The following is a 25,187-nucleotide window of genomic DNA, read 5'->3' on the forward strand; positions in this document are numbered from 1 at the left end:
AGTAATTAAGATGTCATATATGCATAATATTATTATGTGATATACTTTTTATTAGAATGTATTTCTAATAGACTCGTGTTGGCAGTTGCATTTCTTCCCTCAGCTGGGGCTTAGTCATTTGGGGCCCAGAGAGGGGAGAGGTCAGGCTTGTCTTTTACATGTCTCTGGTGCTATGCAGAATATCAGAAAGGGAAGGGGACAGGATGGAACATTGTCTTTATATTTGAATGTATCTGTTCAACCATGTGAAGGGATGGCGTGATTAAGGGGAAACCAATTACTTGTCTCCACAATGTCTGTGCGCAAGTCACTCCCTTCAGTGAGCTTGTCCAGGAGTGGGGTCAAGAGCGGGTTTACTTGAGATGGTAGTATCTAGAGTTGACAATTGAGTTATGCCATTGGATGAGGTAATAGTTCTGTGCTATGAAGTACCAGGAACGAGATTAGAACCTCGTCTTAGAGACCAAACTGAACGATAATTTATAGCGAATGCTATCTGGCTATGGGATACTCCTCTCTCAAGTAAAAGTCTTTCTTTGTGAACAGTTCCTATTATCAGTGGTTCGTCATGTAAGTTGAGGGGTGTATCTTGGCTATAAAATGTCTTTGTATTCTTCTGTTGGGACTCTCAGAATTTCTTATAGACACTGAATTGATCTGAGAGTCAAAAGGCTAAAGCTTGTGGAGTTCCACTTTTCCACACTGACCATAGAACAATGATGTGGACCTGTTTGGACAAGAATCCACACATTTTCATATAAAGTGGCCATATTTTACAGATAAAGAAGCACTCAAATGATAACGCATCTCCCCAAAACAGAAATCACCTGAAACTATACAGTAGAAATTCAGAGTCCCTTTATTTTTATAGACAAGTTCTACAATTGCATTAGTTGGAGTAAATCAGAGATTACAGTACAGGTATGTCATAGTACGTATTCCAATAGAATTAGGATGCTAGAATGGACATGAACCTTCTTCTGGTGGGACAAAGGTCAGCCATTTTGGTCAGGGAGATGGTCAACCATGGTTTGCCAGTGCTGTGACAAATAGTGTTAAATAATGAATTTGAAGAATGTATCTGCACTGTATGTTTGTTAGCTAGCTAGCCAGCTTCAGAGGAATGATTCAATACATTTTTCAAATTAACTGCCAATATGACAACATTCCATTCAAACAATGCTGTCAATCCACAGCCTGTCTCAAATCAGTTGATGATAGTACTTCAAAAAAAGTTGTAAATGCAACAAGTATTGATATTGTATCATATAATAGCACTCACAGCTTTCCAAGAAAATAAAAATGCAGACATTTATGGTCTTTTTCCATATATATTATAGAGCAGTGCTCTCCAACCATGTTCCCGGAGCGCTACTGTCCAGTAGGTTTTCGCTCCAACCCTAATCTAGCGCAACGGATTCAAATAATTAGCTGGTTGATAAACTGAATCATTTTAGTTACAACTGGGGTTGGAGCAAAAACCTACAGGAGGTTAGCTCTCCAGGAATAGTTGGACAGCCCTGTTTTAGAGGCTATTTATACACAGCATTCGCAATAAACCCGTATAAAAACTCAACTTATAATTATATTACAATATTTTAAGTTCACAATTCTAATACACAATTTCTGAAATCACATGCCTTACTTTTATTTCCCTGCATAAGAAAAATCAGGATTATGCCTCTACTGCCATCAATTTCAATTAGACTGGTTCGGATTTCTCCCTGACCAATATAGATGTGGTAAAGAGGTCAATGGAACGTAGACCGTGGGGGATAAAAAGGACGTCGGATTGGCGCACATTCAACAAATCTGATCGAACAAATTGGATATTCATCAAATCCCTCATTATTGATGTACTTTAGCAGGCCCACAATGTGGTTACTAAAGGCAGATTTGGATATATTTAGACGTTTACGCTGCATAACACTTAGAAGTAGTTCCTTTTCAGGTTTAGAAGAAGTAACTGCTAAATGCTAACTCCCGTTCGTATAAGCTGGTAGCACAGCTAGCATAGAGAAATCGGTTGTGGTAGTCAGTTGTTTTTAACTGTAATCCAGTTGATTATTACAAGCATTATTTACATTTGTTTCACCTCAACAGTGTGAAATACACAACAACAGCCTAAATGTAGGAACATTTTGCTGGGGGCAATGAGAAGATTCGGGATCTTTCCCCCACGCATTTCCATTGTTTTGGTTGAGATCCATTGACCTTGTTACTGCTTCTATGGCTGCTATTTTCACCACATTCTGGAGCTTCGAGGGTTGTTTATGACATAGCCCCTCTAGTAGTTTAATAGGATCTATGAGTATTCCTATGAGTTGATACACAGGAATAACGTGTCGAAAACCTCCAGGAAACAACCCTCACCACCCCCTAGTCCACCCCCAATTGCTATGACAGAGAGTGGTCAATGTCAGTTCAGTTCGTGGGGAGGTACTAAAACATCTTGCCTGAGTACAAGGACATCTTTTATACCTGTAAAAGGTCCTGAGATAAGTTAGGGTGGGAGGGAGAAAGAGACAAGACTGTCACCGGGTATAAAAATTGCTTTTTTTGTTACATTTGGGGCTAGTGGGGAGATAATAGCTGATTACGGAGAGTGCCTTTCTTTAGTCACTTTCGAGGGGTTGGGCCACCATTGCAACATGGTTAAGGGCTGAAAGAAAGGGAACACACTATGGGGTGTTAACTCGGTACATCTCAATAGTCTGAAGTGACTTCATCTCCGCTCATTCAAAAGAGCATGATAGGGGGAAACACCCAGAGAATTTCTTGGTTTTCAACAATCTAGTTCTTCACATTTCCCAGACAAAGGAGAAGTGACGAGGAGAGGAAGCCATTTCAGACGATTGAGATACACCCTTCCGGTGTGTATTTAGTAGCTACGGCCAAACAGAGTGTAGTACTGGGCGGCCTCCTTGCCGCTGACACACATCTGGCCCGGCTGCAGGGGCTGCAGGGGCTTGAAGGGGATACACAGGCTCTTTGCACCCATAGAGGGGGCACCGGGCTCCAGATCCTGGTCCCTGGAGAGGGGGACAGAGAGACAGGATAGGGAGTTGACAGATTTATTGAGCTTCATTCTACATTTGCTCACACTTCACTAAGAGACGATAATGCATATTGATGCGATTATAAAGATTTGCAAGACTTGTCATACACGTGTACGTATATATGCATCACGGTCATTTTGAGATACTTGAGTGATACGTACTTGGCAGTGGTCTTCTTGATCCAGTCTTCACACTCAATTCCTCCACAGAAGGGGATCTGGACAATCTGTGGACATCCCCAAAAAATAAATACAAATAAACGGTCAGTGTGTTTGTATTAGTTAAGCCAGCCAGAAGTGAAGAAAACTAAAAGTATTTTTGGGGAAGTGGGGCAGTCCCACTCCTGTCAGTTTTCTTTAGCTTTATTGAAGAGATAGTACAGTGTGATATACGGGGAAGGGTGAGTAAAGGGCAGTGGGCCGGATACGAACACATGCAGACTACGGCTTACATGTGTGCCGGGGTGAGCGGCTGTAACCGCTGTACCACACAGGCCATGAAGACTTCATCTCTGATGAAGGTTAAAAATATAACAGATAAACAGTTTAACTCACCCTGCCCTGGTCTAGATCTTTCTGGAACTGTTCCATAGAGTCTGCTACCACCATGTGCTTGTTCAAGTCATCTGATGCCCTGCGACACAGAAAAGTTCAATATTAGTCCAGGATTCGACAGGTCACACGTGTGTGTGTGTGTGTGTGTGTGTGTGTGTGTGTGTGTGGTGTACATTAGCCCCAGTGCAGTAGCTGAGAGAGATACACATACACACACAAAGAGACTGAGAGAAATGCACAGAAAGAGCGCAAAACAGAGAGCATGTACAGTCGAGAATGACACAAATATTAATTTCCACAAAGTTTGCTGCTTCAGTGTCTTTAGATATTTTTGTCTGATGTTACTATGGAATACTGAAGTATAATTACAAGCATTTCATAAGTGTCAAAGGCTTTTATTGACAATTACATGAAGTTGATACAATCAATATTTGCAGTGTTGACCCTTCATTTTCAAGACCTCTGCAATCCACCCTGGCATGCTGTCAATTAACTTCTGGGCCACATCCTGACTGATGGGAGCCCATTCTTGCATAATCAATGCTTGGAGTTTGTCAGAATTTGTGGGGTTTTGTTTGTCCACCCACCTCTTGAGGATTGACCACAAGTTAAGGTCTGGGGAGTTTCCTGGCCATGGACCCAAAATGCCGATGTTTTGTTCCCAGAGCCACTTAGTTATCACTTTTGCCTTATGGCAAGGTGCTCCATCACGCTGAAAAAGGCATTGTTCGTCACCAAACTGTTCCTGGATGGTTGGGAGAAGTTGCTCTCGGAGAATGTGTTGGTACCATTCTTTATTTATGGCTGTGTTCTTAGGCAAAATTGTGAGTGCACCCACTCCCTTGGCTGAGAAGCAACCCCACACATGAACGGTCTCAGGATGCTTTACTGTTGGCATGACACAGGACTGATGGTAGCGCTCACCTTGTCTTCTCCGGACAAGCTTTATACAGGATGCCCCAAACAATCAGAAAGGGGATTCATCAGAGAAAATGACTTTACCCCAGGCCTCAGCATTCCAATCCCTGTAGCTTTTGCAGAATATCAGTCTGTCACTGTTGTTTTTCCTGGAGAGAAGTGGCTTCTTTGCTGCCCTTCTTGACACCAGGCCATCCTCCAAAAGTCTTCACCTCACTATAAGTGCAGATGCACCCACGCCTGCCTGCCGCCATTCCTGAGCAAGCTCTGTACTGGTGGTGCCCCGATCCCGCAGCCTAAACAACTTTAGGAGACGGTCTGGCGTTTGCTGGACTTTCTTGGGCGCCCTGAAGCCTTTGCAACATTTGAACCGCTCTCCTTGAAGTTCTTGATGATCCGATAAATGGTTGATTTAGGTGAAATCTTACCGGCAGCAACATCCTTGCCTGTGAAGCCCTTTTTGTGCAAAGCAACGTTGATGGCACGTGTTTCCTAGCAGGTAACCATGGTTGACAGAGGAATAACAATGATTCCAAGCACCACCCTCCTTTTGAAGCTTCCAGTCTGTTATTCGAACTCAATCAGCATGACAGAGTGATCCCCAGCCTTTTCCTCATCAACACTCACACCTGCGTTAACGAGAGAATCACTGACATGATGTCAGCTGGTCCTATTGTGGCAGGGCTGAAATGCAGTGGAAATGTTTTTGGGGGATTCAGTTCAGATTAATTGCAAAGTCCCTATTTTCCATGCAAATGATCACTCTTCATAACATTCTGGAGTATATGCAAATTGCCATCACACAAACTGAGGCAGCAGACTTGTGAAAATTATTTTGTGTGTCATTCAAAACTTTTGGCCACGACTGCACAGTGTAAGTCGGAAGTTTACATACACCTCAGCCAAATACCTTTAAACCAAATTTTTCACAATTCCTGACATTTAATCCTAGTAAAAATTCCCTGTCTTAGGTCAGGTAGGATCATCTCTTTTTTTAAGAATGTGAAATGTCAGAATTATAGTAGAGAATGATTTATTTCAGCTTTTATTTATTTTATCACATTACCAGTGGGTCATAAGTTTACATAAACATAAAACATAAACTTGAAGGCGATACTAATTGAGTGTAACTTGGGTCAAACGTAGCCTTCCACAAGCTTCCCACAATAAGTTGGGTGAATTTTGGACCAATCCTGCTGACAAAGCTGTTGAAACTAAGTCAGGTAGGCCTCCTTTGTAGGCCTCCTTGCTCGCACACGCTTTTTCAGATCTGCCTACAAATGTTCAATGGGATTGAGGTCAGGGCGTTGTGATGGTCACTCCAATACCTTGATTTTGTTGTCCTTGAAGCCATCTTGCCACAACTTTGGAAGTATGCTTGGGGTCATTGTCCATTTGGAAGACCCATTTGCGACCAAGCTTTAACTTCCTGACTGATGCCTTGGGATGTTGCTTCAATATATCGACAATTTTCCCTTCTCATGATGCCATCTATTTTGTGAAGTGTACCAGTCCCTCCTGCAGCAAAGCACCCCCACAACATGATGCTGCCACACCCGTGCTTCACAGTTGGGATGGTGTTCTTCGGCTTGCAAGCCTCCCCCTTTTTCCTCCAAACATAGCGCTGGTCATTATGGTCAAACAGTTCTATTCTAAACAGTCCTATTTCTCCAAAAAAGTATGATCTTTGTCCCCATGTGCAGTTGCAAACTGTAGTCTGGCTTTTTTATGGCAGTTTTGGAGCAGTGGCTTCTTCCTTGCTGAGCGGCCTTTCAGGTTATGTCAATATAGGACTCGTTTTACTGTGGATATAGACACTTTTGTACCGGTTTCCTCCAGCATCTTCACACGGTCCTTTGCTGTTGTTCTGGGATTGATTTCCACTTTTCACACCAAAGTACGTTCATCTCTAGTAGCCAGAACGTGTCTCCTTCCTGAGCAGTATGACAGCTGCGTGGTCCCATGGTGTTTATACTTGCGTACTATTGTTTGTACAGAGGAACGTGGTACCTTCAGGCGTTTGGAAATTGCTCCCAAGGATGAACCAGACTTGTGGAGGTCTACAATTTTTTCCTGAGGTATTGGATGATTTCTTTTGATGTTCCCATGATGTCAAGCAAAGAGGCACTGAGTTTGAAGGTAGGCCTTAATACATCCACAGGTACACCTCCAATTGACTCAAATGATGTCAAGTAGCCTATCAGAAGCTTCTAAAGCCATGACATCATTTTCTGGAATTTTCCAAGTTGTTTAAAGGCATAGTCAACTTAGTGTATGTAAACACTGGAATTGTGATACAGTGAATTATAAGTGAAATAATCTGTCTGTAAACAATTGTTGGAAAAATTACTTAAAGTAGATATCCTAACCGACTTGCCAAAACTATAGTTTGTTAACAAGACATTTGTGGAGTGGTTGAAAAACGAGTTTTAATGACTCCAACCTTCGTGTATATATACTTACTTCAACTGTATGTGTGTGAAGCATGTGTATATGCTGCTAATTCTTATACTGTATGTGTGTGTGTGTGTTACCTAGAGGTTGGCCTTGATTTTCTCAAGTGTGTTTTTTCCACACACTTGTATGAGTGCGTGAATGTACATGCACTCTACCTCTTGAAGAGGTTGGTCTGGATGTCCTCCAGTAGCTGTGTGAGCCTCTTCTCTGTGTCGGCCTCGGGCAGGGTGATCTTCTCCCCTGTGTCTCTCCTCACGGCCACACACTGACCCTGCTTCAGGTCCTTAGGACCCACTTCCAGACGAATGGGCACACCCTTAGAGGGATGGATGGAGAGAGGGAGGGAAAGAGGGAAAGAGAGGGGAGAGGGAAAGAGAACAAGAGGGAATGAGCAAGAGAAAAAGAGAGATGATTTGATTAGACACCTAATATTGGACTGATGAGAAGTTCATCCCTGAAATCATCTAATTTTCAGTAGTACAAATGTATCCCCAGGATCCATGGAGATGGGACAGGAAGCCTGTGGACTACAGGTTCACGGTGGCAGTCATTTCGGCCAGTGCGGTCCATTGTAGAGGAAGCACAATGACAAGGCTACAAACCCGTAAAAGAAGATGTGGGGAGTAATATTATACTAATAATAATAATAAGATATGCCATTCAGAAAATGCTTTAATGAGACACAGTACAGTGAGCGATTTTTTGTTGTTGTTGTGTATGACCCCAGTGGGAATCGAACCCACGACCATGGCGTTACTAGAGCCACGCTCTTACAAAGTGACCCAAACATGGCCAGGAGTTGTGGTTTTACCTTGAGCTCCCAGTGGTTAAACTTCCAGCCAGGGGAGTAGTTTTCTCGGAGGTCTGCCTTGACTCGGATCTCTCCCCTCTGCAGCCGAGCCAGGTACTTGGAGCACTGGGCCAAGAGAACCTCTTTCTCAGCCTCGGGCAGGGAGGCCGTGATACCACATGGGATGACGATCACCTGGGTGAGAAGAGGAGCAGGAAAAGATGCAGAGTTATATAATTTTGAATTGGCACTGAATTTACTACGTCAACTTGACTCATGCTAATAAAGGTTGTTTTACAAATCGAAATGATTTACCTTTTGCCATCATTGTAAATAAGAATTTCCTGGTAAAATAAAAAACATACCTGGAGACATGCGACTTTGGGGGGCAGCACCAGGCCCATATTGTCACCGTGGACCATGGTGAGCACGCCGATGGTGCGGGTGGTGATACCCCACGAGTTCTGATATGCCAGCTGCTTTTCACCTGGCTTCTTGGGGTCCTCAAACACAATCTCAAACATCCGCGAGAAGTTCTGTCCCAGGTGATGGGACGTGGCGCCCTGAGAGGAAGAGAAACATTTAGCTTGGTTGTTTTCTTATTGTTAAAAAGCAGACCTGGGTTAAAATACGGTTTAAAATCTTTCAAATATATATTTTTTCCTTTAGCCTACCTGGAGTGCCAGGTGGGTGGGGTTTGCACTTTGGGAACTTTTCTATATATGTTCATTGTAACAGGTAAGGTCAATCAAGCACAACTAAAGTATTTGAAATGACATTTTAACCCAGATTTGTAAAAAGGCGTGCCTAAGAGATGTGTTTCCACTGTGTGCTTTAGTTCGACTGCTATTTACTTGTTGACTCCTTTAGTCTGCTCCTAGATATTTTCATTTTCATGCATTCATGCATTCATGTGGAAGGCTCCAGGTATTTTAGAAGAGTTTCCTAAATATTGCTTACAAGGGGGCCAGGAAAAGTGGGTTTCATCCAAGGTCCTAGTTGATGTTGATTTTTAGAATCTAAAAATATATAAAGATCGTCTTGCTCACCCTAATATTCTCCCTAGGCGTTTACTCCATAAAATTACAGGGAGCATATAGTGTGCGACTATCTTATTTATTTTTTACACAAGTGTACTATCCTGTTAGTCAGCACTTCTACCCCCCCCCCCCCAAATTGGTGTGCCAATTCATGCTTCTTATTGGATTTTCATTGTCTGTTAGAATATATAATTGAAATCCACCCTTAGGCCTAATTGTTGGTAGTTCAAATGTATCCCCAATATCCAACGAAAAGAAATGCGAGGCCCATGAACTACAGGTTCAATGTGGCAGCCATTTTCGCCAATGCGGTCCATGGAAGAGGAAACATTTTATTTGACAAGGCTGCAGACTTTGAAATACTTGAGAAATGCGCTTAATTCAATTCAGGTCTGATAGTCTTATGAAGGCTCCAGCTATTTTACATATTGCACACCTACTCCCATTGAAACGCCATTGACTCGATCCAGAATTGTCATGCCCATCAGATGAGTTCTGGCGGAAGTCATTCATTGTCAATGGAGCAGTCCGCAACGCTACGTTGGGGATGCCGCGCTAGGCTGCGTTGCGTTCTGTGTACCACATGAGTTAAATACTTTCAACTGGTGCGTTGCTTTAGCGTTTGTACCACCAGCTAGCTGTTAAAAAGTTAAAAAGCGTAACACGTCAAATTCTATTTGTCACATGCGCCCGTGAAATGCTTACTTACAAGCCCTTAACCAACAATGCAGTTTAGAATTTTTTTGAATTTACAAAAAAAATAACTGAAGTAAACAAAATAAAATAAAATAGAAAAATGTCAAATAATTAAAAGAGCAACAATAAAATAAACAGTAACAAGTTTATATACAGGGGGTACCGGTACAGAGTCAATGTGCGGGTGTACAGGTTAGTCGAGGTAATATGTACATGTTGTCATGACGTTGGCCTAGGGGTAGGTTTATGACAGTCATAAATACCTCTTTCCCCCCTTTTCCCTCTCCCTACTATAACTGATGTGACATAAGAAAACCCCTTGGTTAATATAGAGATTCTGGGAACATCAGAAGTGGGGGGAAATGAACTATATTCTGGTAATCCGACCAACTGAACATATGCGGTGGTACTTAAGGTATATTATGTCAGTTCGGTTGCCCTCTGACATATTCTCATCAATGATAGAATGACAAACTCTACTGTGGAAAGTCTAAACGTCAGAGGTATCGGATTCACATGGAATTGTTGTTTAATTCAAATGTTTGAATATGAAATTATTTGTGAAGAGATTAAATGTAATTTTAGCTTCCAAATGAGAGATTTGGATTTTCATAAATTTGGGCTTCTGCTCAACTAGGGGCCCGCCCCTGTGAAGAGACATGGGTTATACACTTTTCAGACACACCCCTCTCCCTCCACATTGACAAAAATATAACTTCCTGTTCCGGGTACATTTAGGATGACGATCCGATGTCAGAATGGTTCAGATAATAACTACAGAACTAAGCCAACATCAGCATGGACTTTGGTTGTAAATGGTATAAACTTTGAACTCGTATTCACTACAGAAGTGATACCTCCTAGCCGTTGAGTTAGCAACAGCTGCTACAAACGCAGGTTAGGAAGGACAGTCAGAGTATCCCATCTACTACACATCGACGCTACTCCAACGTATCCAGTGACCACCGGAGATATTCTTCAAAGGACAGAGGACTCGGTTTGGCAAGACGGCCTTCCATCTACCACCAACCTACTGAAGCGCAGCTCAGAGTAAATATTTATTGCATTTTCCTTTTCAAATGGGCGGTAATTTAGAATGCATAAGATACTGTATTTACGATAGCACAGCTTCGGCCCTGTTCCAGTCTCCCGCTCTTTCACTAAAATCCCGCCCCTTTTCTTTGTGTAACAAGCTGTCATATCTATTCTGCCCGCTAGGGATGTTTTCCGTTATGACGGCACTTTGTGATCAAGTTATGATTTAATTGTGTATGTGTGTTTGTGTGATTAGTTAGGTATTTAGTAAATAAATAATTAAACCCAATTTTGTATTGCTGATTCAACTTGTTAGCCAGGATTCTTGCAGATAACCAAGGATTTACCACTTTCAGATGAGACTGAATAAAATGACGATTAATGTGACTGCTATGGATGTAAAATATTACTAAATCTTTAAGAGTTTATTCGGAAGATAACAGCTCTATAAATATTATTTCGTGGTGTCCCTCTAGTTAATTACGTTTACATGATTAGCTCAATCAGGTAATATTAATTACGGATAAATTATTTTATAGAATAGCATGTCATAGCAATTAATCTGGCATAGTCAAAGACACGACAATGTAAATAGAAGTAAAATGACTATGCTTCGATAATAGAGTACGAGCAGCGTAAAAATGGGGGGGGGGGGGGGGGGGGGCAATGCAAGTAGTCCCGGTAGCCATTTGATTAGCTGTTCAGGAGTCTTATGGCTTGGGGGTAGAAGCTGTTTAGAAGCCGCTTGGACCTAGACTTGGAGCTTGCCATACCAGGCAGTAATGCAACCAGTCAGTATGCTTGCGATGGTGCAGCTGTTGAACTTTTTGAGGATCTGAGGACCCAAATCTTTTCAGTCTCCGGAAGGGGAATAGGCGTTGTCGTGCCCTCTTCACGACTGTCTTGGTGTGTTTGGACCATGACAGTTAGTTGGTGATGTGTACATCAAGGAACTAGAACCTCTCAACCTACTCCGCTACAGCCCTGTCAATGAGAATGGGGGCGTGCTTGGCACTCCTTTTCCTGTAGTCCACGATCATCTCCTTTGTCTTGATCAGGTTGAGGGAGATGTTGTTATCCTGACACCACACGGCCAGGTCTCGAACCTCCTCCCTATAGGCTGTCTCGTCGTTGTCGGTGATCAGGCCTACCACTGTTGTGTCGTCTGCAAACTTAATGATGGTGTTGGAGTCGTGCTTGGTCATGCAGTCATGGGTGAACAGGGAGCACAGGAGGATCAGCGTGGCGGATGTGTTGTTACCTAACCTTACTACATGGGGGCAGCCCGTCAGGAAGTCCAGGATCCAGTTGCAGAGGGAGGTGTTTCGTCCCAGCGTCCTTAGCTAATGATGAGCTTTGAGGGTACTATAGTGTTGAACGCTGAGCTGTAGTCAATGAATAGCATTCTTGCATAGCTGTTCCTTTTGTCCAGGGCAGTGCGGAGTGCAAGAGATTGCGTCATCTGTGTATCTGTTGGGGCAGTGATGTCGCCCAATGATGTCGCCCTTGCTGCTGGTGATTCTCTGATCCACCTCTACGCAGACGACACCATTCTGTATACTTCTGGCCCTTCTTTGGACACTGTGTTAACATACCTCCAGACAAGCTTCGATGCCATACAACTCTCCTTCCGTGGCCTCCAACTGCTCTTAAATGCAAGTAAAACTAAATGCACGCTCTTCAACCGATCGCTGCCCGCACCTGCCTGCCCGTTCTGACTTAGGTATTTGTAGTTGTCCACATATTCTAGGTGTCTGGTTAGACTGTAGACTCACATTAAGCATCTCCAATCCAAAATTAAATCTAGAATCGGCTTCCTATTTCGCAACAAAGCATCCTTCACTCACGCTGCCAAACATACCCTCGTAAAACTGACTATCCTGTCGATGTCATTTACAAAATAGCCTCCAATACCCTACTCAATAAATTGGATGCAGTCTATCACAGTGCCATCCGTTTTGTCACCAAAGCCACATATACTACCCACCACTGCGACCTGTATGCTCTCGTTGGCTGGCCTTCGCTTCATATTCGTCACCAAACCCACTGGCTCCAGGTCATCTACAAGTCTTTGCTAGGTAAAGCCCCACCTTATCTCAGCTCACTGGTTACCATAGCAGCACCCACCCGTAGCACACGCTCCACTCCAGGTTAGAGTCCCGCTCCTTAAAAGTGGCAGCTCTACCCTTTTGCTCAGTGCGGATGTTGACTGTAATCCATGGCTTCTGGTTGGGGTATGCACGTACGGTCACTGTGGGGACGACGTTATCGATGCACTTATTGATGAAGCCAATGACAGATGTGGTGTACTCCTCAATGCCATCGGAAGAATCCCAGGAACATATTCCAGTCTGTGCTAGCAAAACAGAACTGTAGCTTAGCATCTACTTCCTGCTTTAGTTTTATCTTGTAAGCACGAGTCAGGAGGATAGAGTTATGGTCAGATTTGCCAAACGGAGGGCGAGGGAGAGCTTTGTACGCGTCTGTGTGGAGTAAAGGTGGTCTAGAGTATTTTTCCTCTGGCTGCACATGTAACATGCTGGTAGAAATGAGGTAAAATGGATTTAAGTTTGCCTGCATTAAAGTCCCCGGCCACTAGGAGCGCCACTTCTGGATGAGTATTTTCTTGTTTATTGCCTTATACAGCTCGTTGAGTGTGGTCTTAGTGCCAGCATAGGTTTGTTATGGTAAATAGTAGATAAACCACTGGTAAATAGCGTGGTCTACAGCTTATCATGAGACTACCTCAGGCGAGCAAAACCTTGAGACTTAATTAATATTAGATTTCATGCACCAGCTGTTATTTACAACTAGACACAGGCCGTCACCCCTTGTGTTACCGGAGGCAGCTGTTCAGCCAGCTGTATGTTATCCATGTCGTCGTTCAGCCATGACACAGTGAAACATAAGATATTACAGTTTTTAATGTCCCGTTCGTAGGATAGTCTTGATCGGAGCTCAGCCAGTATATTATTCAATGATTGCACATTGGCTAATAGGGACTGATGGTAGAGGTGGGTTACCCACTCGCCGTCGGATTCTTACTAGGCACCCCAACCTACATCTCAGTCTCTTCTTCATGTGAATGACGGGGATATGGGCCTTGTCCGGTGTCTATAGTAAATCCATCACGTACGACTCGTTAAAGAAAAAATCTTTGTCCAGTACGAGGCGAGTAATCACTTTTGATATCCAGAAGCTCTTTTCAGTCATAAGAGACGGTGGCAGAAACATTATGTACAAAATAAGTTACAAATAATACGAAAAAACACAATATCACAATTGGTTTGGAGCCGGTAAAACGGCAGCCATCTCCTCAGATGCCATTATGTGTGTCAAGTAGGGAAAATGAAGGTAAGACATTCGGCAAAACAAAACGCATATGCATCTGGTGGACATCGGGCGTCAAAGGGCTGACACAACAATAGCTCGTTATTGTTTTTCGTACACCTCTGAACGTAATTTGCAAACCGAGTGCGCACCGATTTTACATGTAGAATTGAGTAAAGAATTGTCAGTCATACGTCTACAGTGGGTTGTCCCTAAAACCCACTACGCTGAACGATCGGCATACGAACGCTAGATCCACATTCAGTGCGATGTGTGCAAGCCTCAAGAGTACCTGAATGGCTCTGCCACTGGCAGAGATGAAGGCCTCCACGGTGGTAGTGTAGTCACCTCCGGCAAACTTCTCTTTCTCAGTCTTCCTGCCCTTTACCACAGGGATGGCCATGAGCTCCTCGTACACCCGCGCATACAGGTCCAGGATCTGTAACACCTGGACACACGCACAGGAGGAGGGACAAGAGTAGTCAGTATTTATTACAAATACTACCATGTTCAGAAGGCATATAACTGGAAAATAATTCTGAAACTGGGAGGTATTCGCTACCCTAACATTAAATTATCACTGAAATCATCCACCAACAATATCAATCTGTGCAAATGGACAATAATGGTAACTGTATTAGGCCAAATTAACCCTTCACTAAACTCCGCCCTCGAACAGCAATTGTCCAATCAGAGCCTAACAACCGCAACCAACCAACCACTCGGTTGGTTGTGGAAGTGTAGGTTGTGGAAAAAGCTTTGTGGACAACTTCATGCACAGTTTAACACAAGCAAGATAACGAAGGATGCATATAATGTTTGCTCCAAGGTAAGCAACTATGTTAATCTTTTGCATAATGTGTGATATCACAAAAAAAACTGGCTAGACAAAGTCGGCAACAACTTTAACATTACACAACTAAGCTAAACATTGCTAACTTAGCTAGCTATCTTGTTAACAACATTAGCTAGCTAGTTAGCTTTGTTAGAGTACATGTATCACAAATCTTTAGCTGGCTAATTTCGTTCAGCAATGTATTGATGGGAATCCAAGTATTCAGTACCCAAATCCAGCTGCTGTACTGTAATATCAGGTTTTACCAAACCTATCATACATTACCAAATATCGACAGACACCAAGGGGCAAGTTTATCTCACATATGGAGGCTTTGTACATAAATTATACACACCTTACATAACTCATACATAAGTTAATGTAATCACAAGTACAATGTAGGCAACAGATGTCTGATTTACACATTTGATTCAGAAGACCACTGAAGCAATATAACCCTAACACTGAATATCTGAATGACTGAATGAATAACACTACATGTATAATCCCATATCTACAGATTAAGATCTGATGTGCAACAGGGCTCTACAGTGCGGCCATTTAACTTGCATATGCGCTTAAATATTTTGCTGTGCGACCTGGAATTTTTATTTAGGAATTCCAGTGCGCTTAGAAAAATTTAAGATTCTAGCTTCAACATCTCACATTTTTCATTGTGCTCCTAAATTTGTGTGCGCCTATTTAAAAAAAAAAAAAAAAGGCACACGTGCTCCTTGTGAAAAAACGTCAGCGTAGAGCCCTGTGCAAGATGCAGCTTCCACTAACACCACAGGAGAGACAGCAACCAAATCACCAGAGGATACCGGAGATGATAATTCCTCCTTTGTTGAACTATCTGCACAGGGCCGGCAAGAAATGCTTAAAAAACTAAGCAGTCCAGCTGGCTTTTCATGCTATCCCACTTTTCTGCATTAAAGTGGACACACTCCAGGTGAAAGTCATTTTTACACATGACAAATAAAAATCACACCACGGCATCCCTGTGATTCCCATTTGTCCCATAATATGGTAGTGGAACTCATGATTAGGTTTGTAAGCATAGGTACCATCAGCTCTTTGACAGAGATATTTACTACCAGTAAAGTTGTCTTGGTCTGGGCACTTTATTTCCAGAAGCCGTGGCTTGGGCTCTCATTACTCTAGACTTTCCTGTCAGGAGATGTGCCTAAATGGAGGGAGTGGAGGTTGACAAAGCCACATGGGAACACTTTGTGCCCAGTGACTCAGTATACGGTGCTGCTGCAAGCAGCTCAAGGTCTATCGTCATCGCCTTGGTCTGCACGGTCTTCTTCCTCTGCATGCTGGTGGCAAGACTGTCAGTCTGCTACCTTGGAGCACACCCTCTTAAAAATACGATGAAGTAAGTGGCTGGGAGCAGACGCCATGGCGGCGGGTGTTGCTGCTCTGTCATCTTCTCTTTTTCCAGTGCCTCTGCTTCAGACTGGGAGATCATTATATCACTGTTGTAATATCTTATTTTCATTCAGAACTGTAGAGAAACATCTTGGTTGTTGGCGGCAGAGGAAATGTTGGGAACGCATCCGTAGGGTTGGAGGAGGATGGTGGTGGTGCTGTTCTCCAATAGTGGGAGCTGCAAAAGAGGGGAAAAACAGCTTTTACAAAGCACCAACTTGTTTAAATCATGTACGGTAGAAATTCAAATGTTTAATCATTTGGTGTATTTTGTGTTTCCAGAGTACATAGAGGAGCATCCCCAGTTGGAAGAAGAAAAGGAAGGGATGAGCTTAAAGATTCTACTCGCTCAAAAAGTATGAGGAAATGGACTAGTTAAAATAAAAAAATCCATGCTCTTCAGGAAACTCAAACCCCTAACCGGTTAATGCCAGAGTCGATAACAGCAGTGTCCCCCCAACTTCTTCCAATCCTGCACTGGGTTTACTTATGGTCAGTTTAATAACTTGTGCACATTTTTTACACGACCAAATCAGAAACATATCCCCACAGACAACTATCCCCTTGACATACAAGAGTAGATTGGCAGATGCAGTTTCTGCTTGTGCTGATGAAACTTAAGACAATTTTGACCTGAAAGATCTGGCTTTTACATTTCATATGGATTTACAAAGTGTTAGCACTTTATTCAATGGACTTTATTTTGGACAGGTCAGTTGTCTGTATGGCCTCGCAAGGACAAGGACATCACAGAAAACATGCCAGACAACTACAGGAGAGATTGTAAACAAGACATTCACGTGTAGCTCACCTGTCAGTTGTAACTGCAGTAGACTGGTCTTCTTTTCCAACTCCCTTTTGCCTTTGCCACCCCGACCACTGTAATAGGCTTGGAATCAATCTTCTTGCCTCTTGGCTTATGCAACTGTTGTGGCAAGCTTGTAGTGGACATTTCATCTGGGGATCTCCAGAGGTCCAAGGTGTGGATCAGCCCAACAACATGCGAGCAGTAACCTGTGGAGCTAGCATTGAACGGTATATTTTTTTTTAACTGAGGGCGTTGGTTGTTTATGTTAGCATAACAGCTAGCTGAAGCTGATATTGTACACAATATTGTATGAGTTTGGTTTTTAAATGATTGTGAGACCTACCCTGCAGTTTAGGAACAATGTTGCTCCTTTGTCATCTGCCTCGATGGTCAGCTAGTGGGGTTTCTCCCTCTTACACTGGGACCTGTAGACTTTGCCTCTATCCTAGTCCTCCTGCTTGCTGTGTTAAGTTCCTGCATAACTTTTCGTGAATATAGCCTTCAAAAGGCATACTGAAGATCCTTTAGTTTGCTCCAACCTGATATAAGTGATGGTTGTCTCCAAAAGTAACTTAGTACCTCATTGGGGAGCTCCCTTAGCGTTATTACGATACGCTTCTCCATTTTCACAGGAAAATAAAAGGCAAAGCTTGTCCGAGTTAGCAACAGTAACCAAGGTGTAGTACACATTCATCCCCAGAAACCATTGGAAAAGAGATGCAGGGCCCATGGACTACAGGTTCCCGGTGGCAGCCATTTTGGTCATGGCGGTCCATTGTCAAGGAAACACTGAATTTGACAAGACTGCAAACTTTCAAATTCTTGCGTCTAAATCCAACTTACACAAAAAACAAACGTTAAGCATCGTTTGAATGCACTCCCCAGACATGACAAGTTCTATGTTTTTTACTCAACATTCACAAGAGAAAAGTAAGAACTAGTCTCATGGACGGTTAATAATAAATTGGCCTTGTTACCTCTTCGGTGGCCTCCGCTTTGGTGGCGAAAGCCGTGTGTCCCTCCTGCCACAGGAACTCTCTGGTCCTCAGGAAGGGTTGGGGGTGCTTGAACTCCCACCTCTGGGGGTGAGTGAGAGAAAACAAAAGAGAAATTAGAGAAATAGTAAAAATCACGATACATTCTGAAAAGATCACTTTCGCAGTCAAACAGCAAGCATGACTTAAATTTAACATTAACCTAGTACAAACAATTCGGTAGGAAAGAGGTTTGGGCAGTAGGCCTTATACATTATCAAAGCATATTGGCTATATGCCTGGCCTGCAAATATTATTATTCTTAGACCATATTACATTTCAAAACTCAAGCTTTGATAAAATAGATCAGTTGGTGTAGCACTTGCATGAATTGAAATAATTAGCTTTTTTATTTTACTGGACTGATTGTAACTGTATCTGATGGTCATGGTGCTTTCAAGACAACTGGGAACTCGGGGGGGGGGGGAACAATGTCAAATCATGACGTCAGTGATCTTCAGGTCGGAAAGTCCGAGCTCTAGAAAGACACCCCAGTTTCCGACTTGGAATTCAAAATTATCCCAGTCAGATCACGTTTCCCCCTGTATTCTTTGACAGTCTCTCTGTGGTCATGGTTTTAAGTGCTTCAATCTTACGTAGGCTAGTAGCCTATCAAACTTTGCTGTGGCCAGGGTCGTGGAAGCTCTCCAGGCACGATAATTTGAGTGATCCGATTGGCCAGCGCTGTAGGCGTACTCGAGTTAGCCACAGATCTCCCGGTCCATCGGGTAGGCGGAGTTGGTCTTTCAGACAAATAAAATGGTTAAAAAAATGGGAAAACTGTGCTTACCCAGTGCGCAGGGTTCTGAATCAAGTGCAACTATTGACAATGCAACACAAATTTTAAAAAAAATTAAAAGGAGCGCAAGCCTTTATTGTTGGCTTTTCTACAGAAATGTTTGGTGATCGACTGGGAATGCCTTGCGATCAACCGGTTGGTGACCGACTGTCCTAAACGGTTCTGCCAAAAGACAGTGGACATACTGGACAGGTTTGAAGTCTTCAATTTTCAGTAGGTTTGGGCTTTTCCATTTTGAAATTGTACTGACCCTAACAGTGCTGGTGAATATGACAATTATCATTCGTGGATTGGACACTGACCACAACGTTGCACCACTGGTTGAGTTTGATGGGGAGGTCTCTGTGGGACTGGACCCATTTGGAGTAGGCAGGGTACATCACTGTAAAAAGAAAAGACGAAGGATGCATTGGTCAGGGTGTGAATTAGTAAACGAATACATATATGGCATAGAGAGGGTAGAAGTAGTAAGCGCCTTGGATGAAAATATCCATAGATACGTTGTGTCGTGAGTTACACCTATACAATGTAGTTCTTTGAGACCTAGTGAAAAGCATCTGGAAATTCAACGTGTCAAGTTTAACTTTAAAGTTTGACGGAAGTGGTGAGGTGTGTTTGTCTTACCAGTTTCACTAGTGGGTCGGATAGCGACGGGCTCGGCAAGCTCAGTGTTCCCTGAACGCGTCACCCAGGCGACCTGAAGGCAGCACACACAAACACAGTTCACTACAAATGTGTCAAATCACTTAAAGAGGAATCATCAGTATGACAAGACAAATGGTGATCACGCATCACTTGAGAAGCGAGGACCAGGATTTTCAATAAGGATAGATAATGGGAACACCCATCCCCCCAGTCCCCCTCCATCCAACCCCACACACACTTCGCAACACCCACCTCGGGGGCAAAATCCGCGATGTGGGACTTCTCCTTCTCCAGGGCAGCCTGTGAGACAAACATGGGGAAGTAGCAGTTCTCCACGCCCAGCTTCTTGATCTCGCGGTCAAAGAACTCCTTGATGGACTCCCAGATGGAGTATGACCAGGGCCGCAGTACATAGCAGCCGCTCACATCGTAGTACTCAATCATTTCCGCCTTAGTGATTACCTGGAGGGGCAGATGTGAAGGTAGACACTTGTCTTGAGCCCTATACCATGGCTGCATTCCGATTCTCCACCCTTTTCCCAATCCTCTAATGGATCTAAAACCACTGGATTGGTGTTATCATTGGCTGGAGGAACTTTCTACCGTTGTTAAATCAATGACAGGAAGTGTGCAAGTGCACACCCTAGCTCCAGGCCCTATTCCCAATTACTTTTTCACATCCTTTTAAATCCACCAGGGGGAGTGTACAAGGAGTATAAATGGAATTGGGCTTCAGTCCAAGAGAGGTTTGTGACAATGCCAAAACGACTGGCTTTAGTGGAGTTTAGACTGCTAGTCAAAAAACTGGGGCAATAATCACTCGCACAGGTGTACAGACTCACCTGAGAGTACCAATCAGACAGGTTCTCCTCCTTCTTAGCCTCCAGTCCCAGTCTAAATGAGGAAAATACACAGAAATCAGGTGTGAAAACCACACGGTATACTACGGATGAGTTCAACAACTTTTTCTATTTTATCGATTAGTTGATGGTTGCTAGGGCCAAAATATAGGAAGAGCTGTGCATGCATACTAGACATGGTGACTTGTCTTTTGCGGAGGGGAAGCCATGTTTTGAATCTAGTGAAGTCAAATCTATGCCCACTTTGCCCAGCAATGGAAAATACCACTTCAATTGGTGTTTTTCAATTCCCTATTTCAAATGGATACGGATGAATTAGACCGACTAATCGATTAATCAAACTCATGCCTACAGAACAGTGTGAACACTCAGCAGAAATCCATCTTCCGGTACAGTTGTGAATCATAAGATGTTCGTCCTTTGCTTTTAAGTCCAAGATAACTTTTCTACAAAAGCATGATTTTTATCAACAGCCAGCCATGAATAAGTTGAAAACAGAAAGTCTATCATGTTGTAGAGTCCACTGTAGCCAGCTAGCTACCTAGCTCTGGGCCTGGGAAAACTGCTCAACTTCAGCACCAACCCGTCTGCTAGCTAGGCCCTGAATCCAATGGAATGCACCCCTGGGGGACACCAACCTACGTACGGAAATGAGATTGAGTAGAGACGGCAAAAGTTGTCACTAACATGACAGTCGAGAAATGCCATGACAAAATATGCATGTCCATTGGAAAAAAACTGTTCCACTGCACTACATTTACACGATTTCAATTTGAGTCGTCATTTAGCAGACGCTCTTATCCAGAGCGACTTATAGTGCGTGCATATCATTTCATACAGGTCCCCCGTGGGAACCGAACCCACAACCCTGACATTGCAAGCGCCAAGCTCTACCAACTGAGTCACACAGGACCACATCCACATTCAGCCTACATTCATCACCATCTCCCTTGATTTCTGCCATCCATCATTCCATTTTCAAATCTCCACTCCATTAAAGTACCAATGATCTCTATTCATCCATCTCTGCTTCCCACTCTCCCCTTCATCCACCTATCCAACCCTCTCACCGTGTCTGTTTCTTGGGACCCCCCTCTCCTCCTCCTCCCCCTGCGCCTCCCGACGAGACCTCCTTGACTTTGTCTCCCTTGGGCTGCTTCTTCCCTCCTCCTCCGCCACTACCACCTCCCTGTTTCTCAGACTTGTTCTCTCGGTCTTTGCGGTTCTTGTCCTCTCCGCCTGAGGCTCCGGCGGAAGCCACAGGTTTATACTCCTCTCCTGTGAGGGCCTTATACTGGGTCTTCAGGCCCAGAAGCTGCTTCACGGCACCATCCAGCTGGTCCTGGTTACAAGGATGGCATTTTACATTGGTTGTGTTATGTGGTCTGTTGCATTTAATTACTCAACAATCAGGACTATCCTGAATAACAATATTAAGAATGAAATCTGATTATCATTTAACATTGGTACAAGTAGCTACAGTTGCCAACGTTAGCTAGCTATCCTAAGTTGTACATGCGCCAAAACTTCATCTGAATAGCTTGCTCTCGTCAACATGTTTTCAGCACTTTTGGTCATAGATTTACGTGAGGTGAAATTAAATCTCACTAACCTTCGGAGCCTTCTCCGATTTCAGCTTCCTCACTAACTCCCCCTGATGGGACACCTGGGAGAAGAGCACCTTAACGGAGGAGCTAGACTGGGCCTCGGGGGCGGGGCTAGCCTGGACAGGGGCAGGGCTGGTGGCTGGGGCCATGCCTGGTTTGTAGTCCTGGCCAGTCACCTGCTTGTACTCTGCTTTGAGTGACAGCAGATGCTTGACGGCTGCGTCCATCTGGTCCTGAGAGGGAGGGGACAAAAACAGAAGGGTTCATGTCACTTTCTTTCTTGTCAATAGGGGGGCGCTGTTTTCACTTTGGAAAAAATCGTGCCCAAATGAAACGGCCTCGTACTCTTTTCTAGATCATACAATATGCATATTATTATTACTATTGGATAGAAAACACTCTCAAGTTTCTAAAACTGTTTGAATTATATCTGTGAGTAAAACAGAACTCATTTTGCAGCAAACTTCCATGCAGGAAGTGAAAAATCTGAAAACGAGGCTCTGTTTCAGGGCCTGCCTATTCAATTGCCTTATATTTATCGATATGCATGCACTTCATACGCCTTCCACTAGATGTCAACATGCAGTGGAAGGTGGAATGGGGTGTCTAGCTTGATCTGAGGTCGAACAAGAGCTTTTGGAGTGGCAGGTCAGGAATTTCCTTTGTCTACCAAGGCGCACGAAGCACCTCGATATTGTCTTCTGATAAGCGTTCGGTTTACACGGCGAATATCTCCGGCTCTGATTTTATTTGATACATGTGATAATAACATCGTAAAGTATGTTTTTTCAACCGAGATTTATCAGATTATTCAACGTTTATTGGGACTTTTGGAGTTTTCCGTTCTTTGCGTCGAGAGAAAATGGGAACGTTATCAACATTGGCTAGCATTGTGGCGCGAATTCGACAGAAGAAAAGGACATTCTAAAACCAAACAACGATTTATTCTGGACCAAGGACTCCTTGTACAAGATTCTGATGGAAGCTCAGCAAAAGTAAGAACAATTTATGATGTTATTTCGTATTTCTGTGGAAAATGTTGATTCCTATTCTCCGCCGTTTTGGCGAGCGCTGTCTCGCAATAACGCAAGCTGTTTGTTATGGTAAAGTTATTTAAAAAAAATCTAACACGGCGGTTGCATTAAGAACCAGTGTATCTTTCATTTGCCATACAACAAGTATTTTTATGTAAAGTTTATGATGAGTTCTTTGGTCAGATTAGGTGAGTGTCCAAAATATCTCTGGAGATTCTGGTGAATCGATGCTACGTATTCACAATGTATAATCAGGATTTGTAGCTCTAAATATGCACATTTTCGAACAAAACATAAGTGTATTGTATAACCTGATGTTATAAGACTGTCATCTGATGAAGTTGCTCAAGGTTAGTGATTAATTTTATATCTTTTGCTGGTTTTTGCGATAGCTACCTTTTGCGGTGAATAAATGCATTTGTGTGTTTGGCTATTGTGGTAAGCTAATATAATTCTATATTGTGTTTTCGCTGTAAAACACTTAAAAAATCGGAAATATTGGCTGGATTCACAAGATGTTTATCTTTCATTTGCTGTACACCATGTATTTTTCATAAATGTTTTATGATGAGTATTTATGTATTTCACATTGCTCTCTGTAATTATTCTGGCTGCTTCGGTGCTATTTGTGATAGATAAAAAATAAAATAATAAAATGATAAAAATGATAAAAAACTAGTTTTTTTTTTTTAAATGAGCCAAATGATAAACAAGAGAAAAATATACTCAAACCTTGGAGGCCTTCTCGGACTTCAGCTCCTCCTGCTGGGTGATGCAAGCAAAGGGGCAGGAGGTGGAGTCAGCAGAAGGTGCGGGGGTTGCGGCCTTCTGAGTGGTGGAGCTGGCGGGTGGGGCCATGCCTGGTTTGTAGTCCTGGCCAGTCAGCTGCTTGAACTGGGCTTTGAGTGACAGTAGCTCCTTTACCACTTTGTCCACCTTCTCCTTGGGGGCCTTGGCGGTTTTTAGATCGCGTACCTTCTCACCTTGAGCCACGATGCCAAAGAAAACGGCGCAGGCATCGCTAGCTGGGGCAGAGACGGGAGCGCCTTGGCACGTGGCTGGGAAGGGAGCCTAAGAGGAGACAAGGAGTTTATTCCTTATATTACAGAAACGTAACAAAATCTACATGAATCTATAAGAATACAGGATGTATCGGAAAATCAGGTGGAAGCAAATCGCCAGGTGAGCCTCAGCAATATTGATTTGACTTATCCTATATTTTCAGATCAGTGCAGATAAATGAGACAAGTAGAGGAAGCCACTTCAGACTATTGAGATGAGCCCATAGTTATTTCCTCTCTCCTTTCCTGTCGCAGTAAAGGAGAACTCTAGAAGAGGGGAAATAGAGGAGTAAGTATTAAGACTCACTGTGGTGGTGGTGGCCTTGCACTTCTCCTTGGAGCCGGCGGTGGGCATCTCCTTGGTGTGGCCATCGGGGATGAACAGCAGCACACAGGGACTCTCCTTGCAGCTGTGGGGACTGGGTGACAACACCAGGGACACGTTAGTAATACAGACACTGGAACGATGTGCTTTTGCATTTAGGAAGTGTAGCACCCATCCAATCCTCTGGCCCATGTCTAGTCACCAGGGACAGAGTATTAATACAGACACACTCTGGAACAATGCAGTAGTACTTCATTTTGAAGAGGCATTGTGCTTTTCCTTTAGAGAATATCCATCCATTTATTTATTATCTCATCCAACTATCAAACCATCAATCCATCCACCCACGCATCCCTTCCACTGGCCCAAATGCAGTCACGGTCAAATCAACTAGTCAAATATCTTGTAGAGGCAATAGAACCTGATTGGCTCGTAGGGCTGGTCACAGATGTAGAAGCCCCGCCTCTGCAGCTGGATGATGTCACCCTTCTTCAGGTCCTTCAGACAGGGGTCTCCCAGCATCTTTTCCTCCAGCTGACACAAAGAAAGGGAGACACAAAGAAAGGATGGGAGACACAAAGAAAGGATTGGAGACAGATGTGAAGAAGATAAAGAGAATGTGATAGAGGGATGTGAGGAGAAATAGGAAAACCCTTTCAGTCTTCCGAAGGATTAGAAGAGTGTTCCTCTATACTGGTCAATGATATCTGCTCTATTCAGAATGATGTGCTTTAATAATAAATTACATTGGTAAAGCACTTTTCATTATACAGAATAATCCAAAATTTGCATAAAATAAAAACCAAATCCAATATTTTTTTAACTAGACAGGGCAACTGACACAAAGAAGCCAGCTGACACTACAA

At 43.2% G+C, this 25,187-nt stretch overlaps 1 protein-coding gene and 3 non-coding genes across 4 annotated transcripts in view; all 4 read right to left on the reverse strand.

Moving 5' to 3' along the window:
- Positions 1-841: 841 nt before the first annotated feature.
- LOC120024692 (bifunctional glutamate/proline--tRNA ligase-like) overlaps positions 842-25,187 on the reverse strand; it is a 52,963-nt gene continuing 28,617 nt past the window's right edge. Inside the window, exons 16-32 of the mRNA XM_038968934.1 lie at positions 24,743-24,855; positions 24,304-24,415; positions 23,668-24,006; positions 21,907-22,134; positions 21,365-21,636; positions 20,277-20,328; positions 19,687-19,896; positions 19,414-19,486; positions 19,092-19,171; positions 17,934-18,035; positions 14,172-14,327; positions 8,144-8,341; positions 7,800-7,973; positions 7,144-7,304; positions 3,614-3,692; positions 3,221-3,285; positions 842-3,032 (exon numbers count right to left, since the gene is read on the reverse strand). Of these exons, the coding sequence (XP_038824862.1) occupies positions 2,882-3,032; positions 3,221-3,285; positions 3,614-3,692; positions 7,144-7,304; positions 7,800-7,973; positions 8,144-8,341; positions 14,172-14,327; positions 17,934-18,035; positions 19,092-19,171; positions 19,414-19,486; positions 19,687-19,896; positions 20,277-20,328; positions 21,365-21,636; positions 21,907-22,134; positions 23,668-24,006; positions 24,304-24,415; positions 24,743-24,855 (2,565 nt within the window). The 3' untranslated portion in view covers positions 842-2,881. The remainder of the gene's footprint in view (positions 3,033-3,220; positions 3,286-3,613; positions 3,693-7,143; positions 7,305-7,799; positions 7,974-8,143; positions 8,342-14,171; positions 14,328-17,933; positions 18,036-19,091; positions 19,172-19,413; positions 19,487-19,686; positions 19,897-20,276; positions 20,329-21,364; positions 21,637-21,906; positions 22,135-23,667; positions 24,007-24,303; positions 24,416-24,742; positions 24,856-25,187) is intronic.
- On the reverse strand, positions 7,455-7,587 carry LOC120025408. Its single transcript, XR_005473010.1, has one exon. It is a non-coding gene; the product is annotated as a small nucleolar RNA SNORA5 (small nucleolar RNA).
- LOC120025406 lies at positions 9,032-9,168 on the reverse strand. The gene has a single exon (XR_005473008.1). It is a non-coding gene; the product is annotated as a small nucleolar RNA SNORA5 (small nucleolar RNA).
- LOC120025407 lies at positions 17,630-17,765 on the reverse strand. Its single transcript, XR_005473009.1, has one exon. It is a non-coding gene; the product is annotated as a small nucleolar RNA SNORA5 (small nucleolar RNA).

The sequence above is a fragment of the Salvelinus namaycush genome, chromosome 30 (genome assembly GCF_016432855.1).
Source record: "Salvelinus namaycush isolate Seneca chromosome 30, SaNama_1.0, whole genome shotgun sequence".
In the NCBI taxonomy this organism is placed as follows: domain Eukaryota; kingdom Metazoa; phylum Chordata; class Actinopteri; order Salmoniformes; family Salmonidae; genus Salvelinus; species Salvelinus namaycush.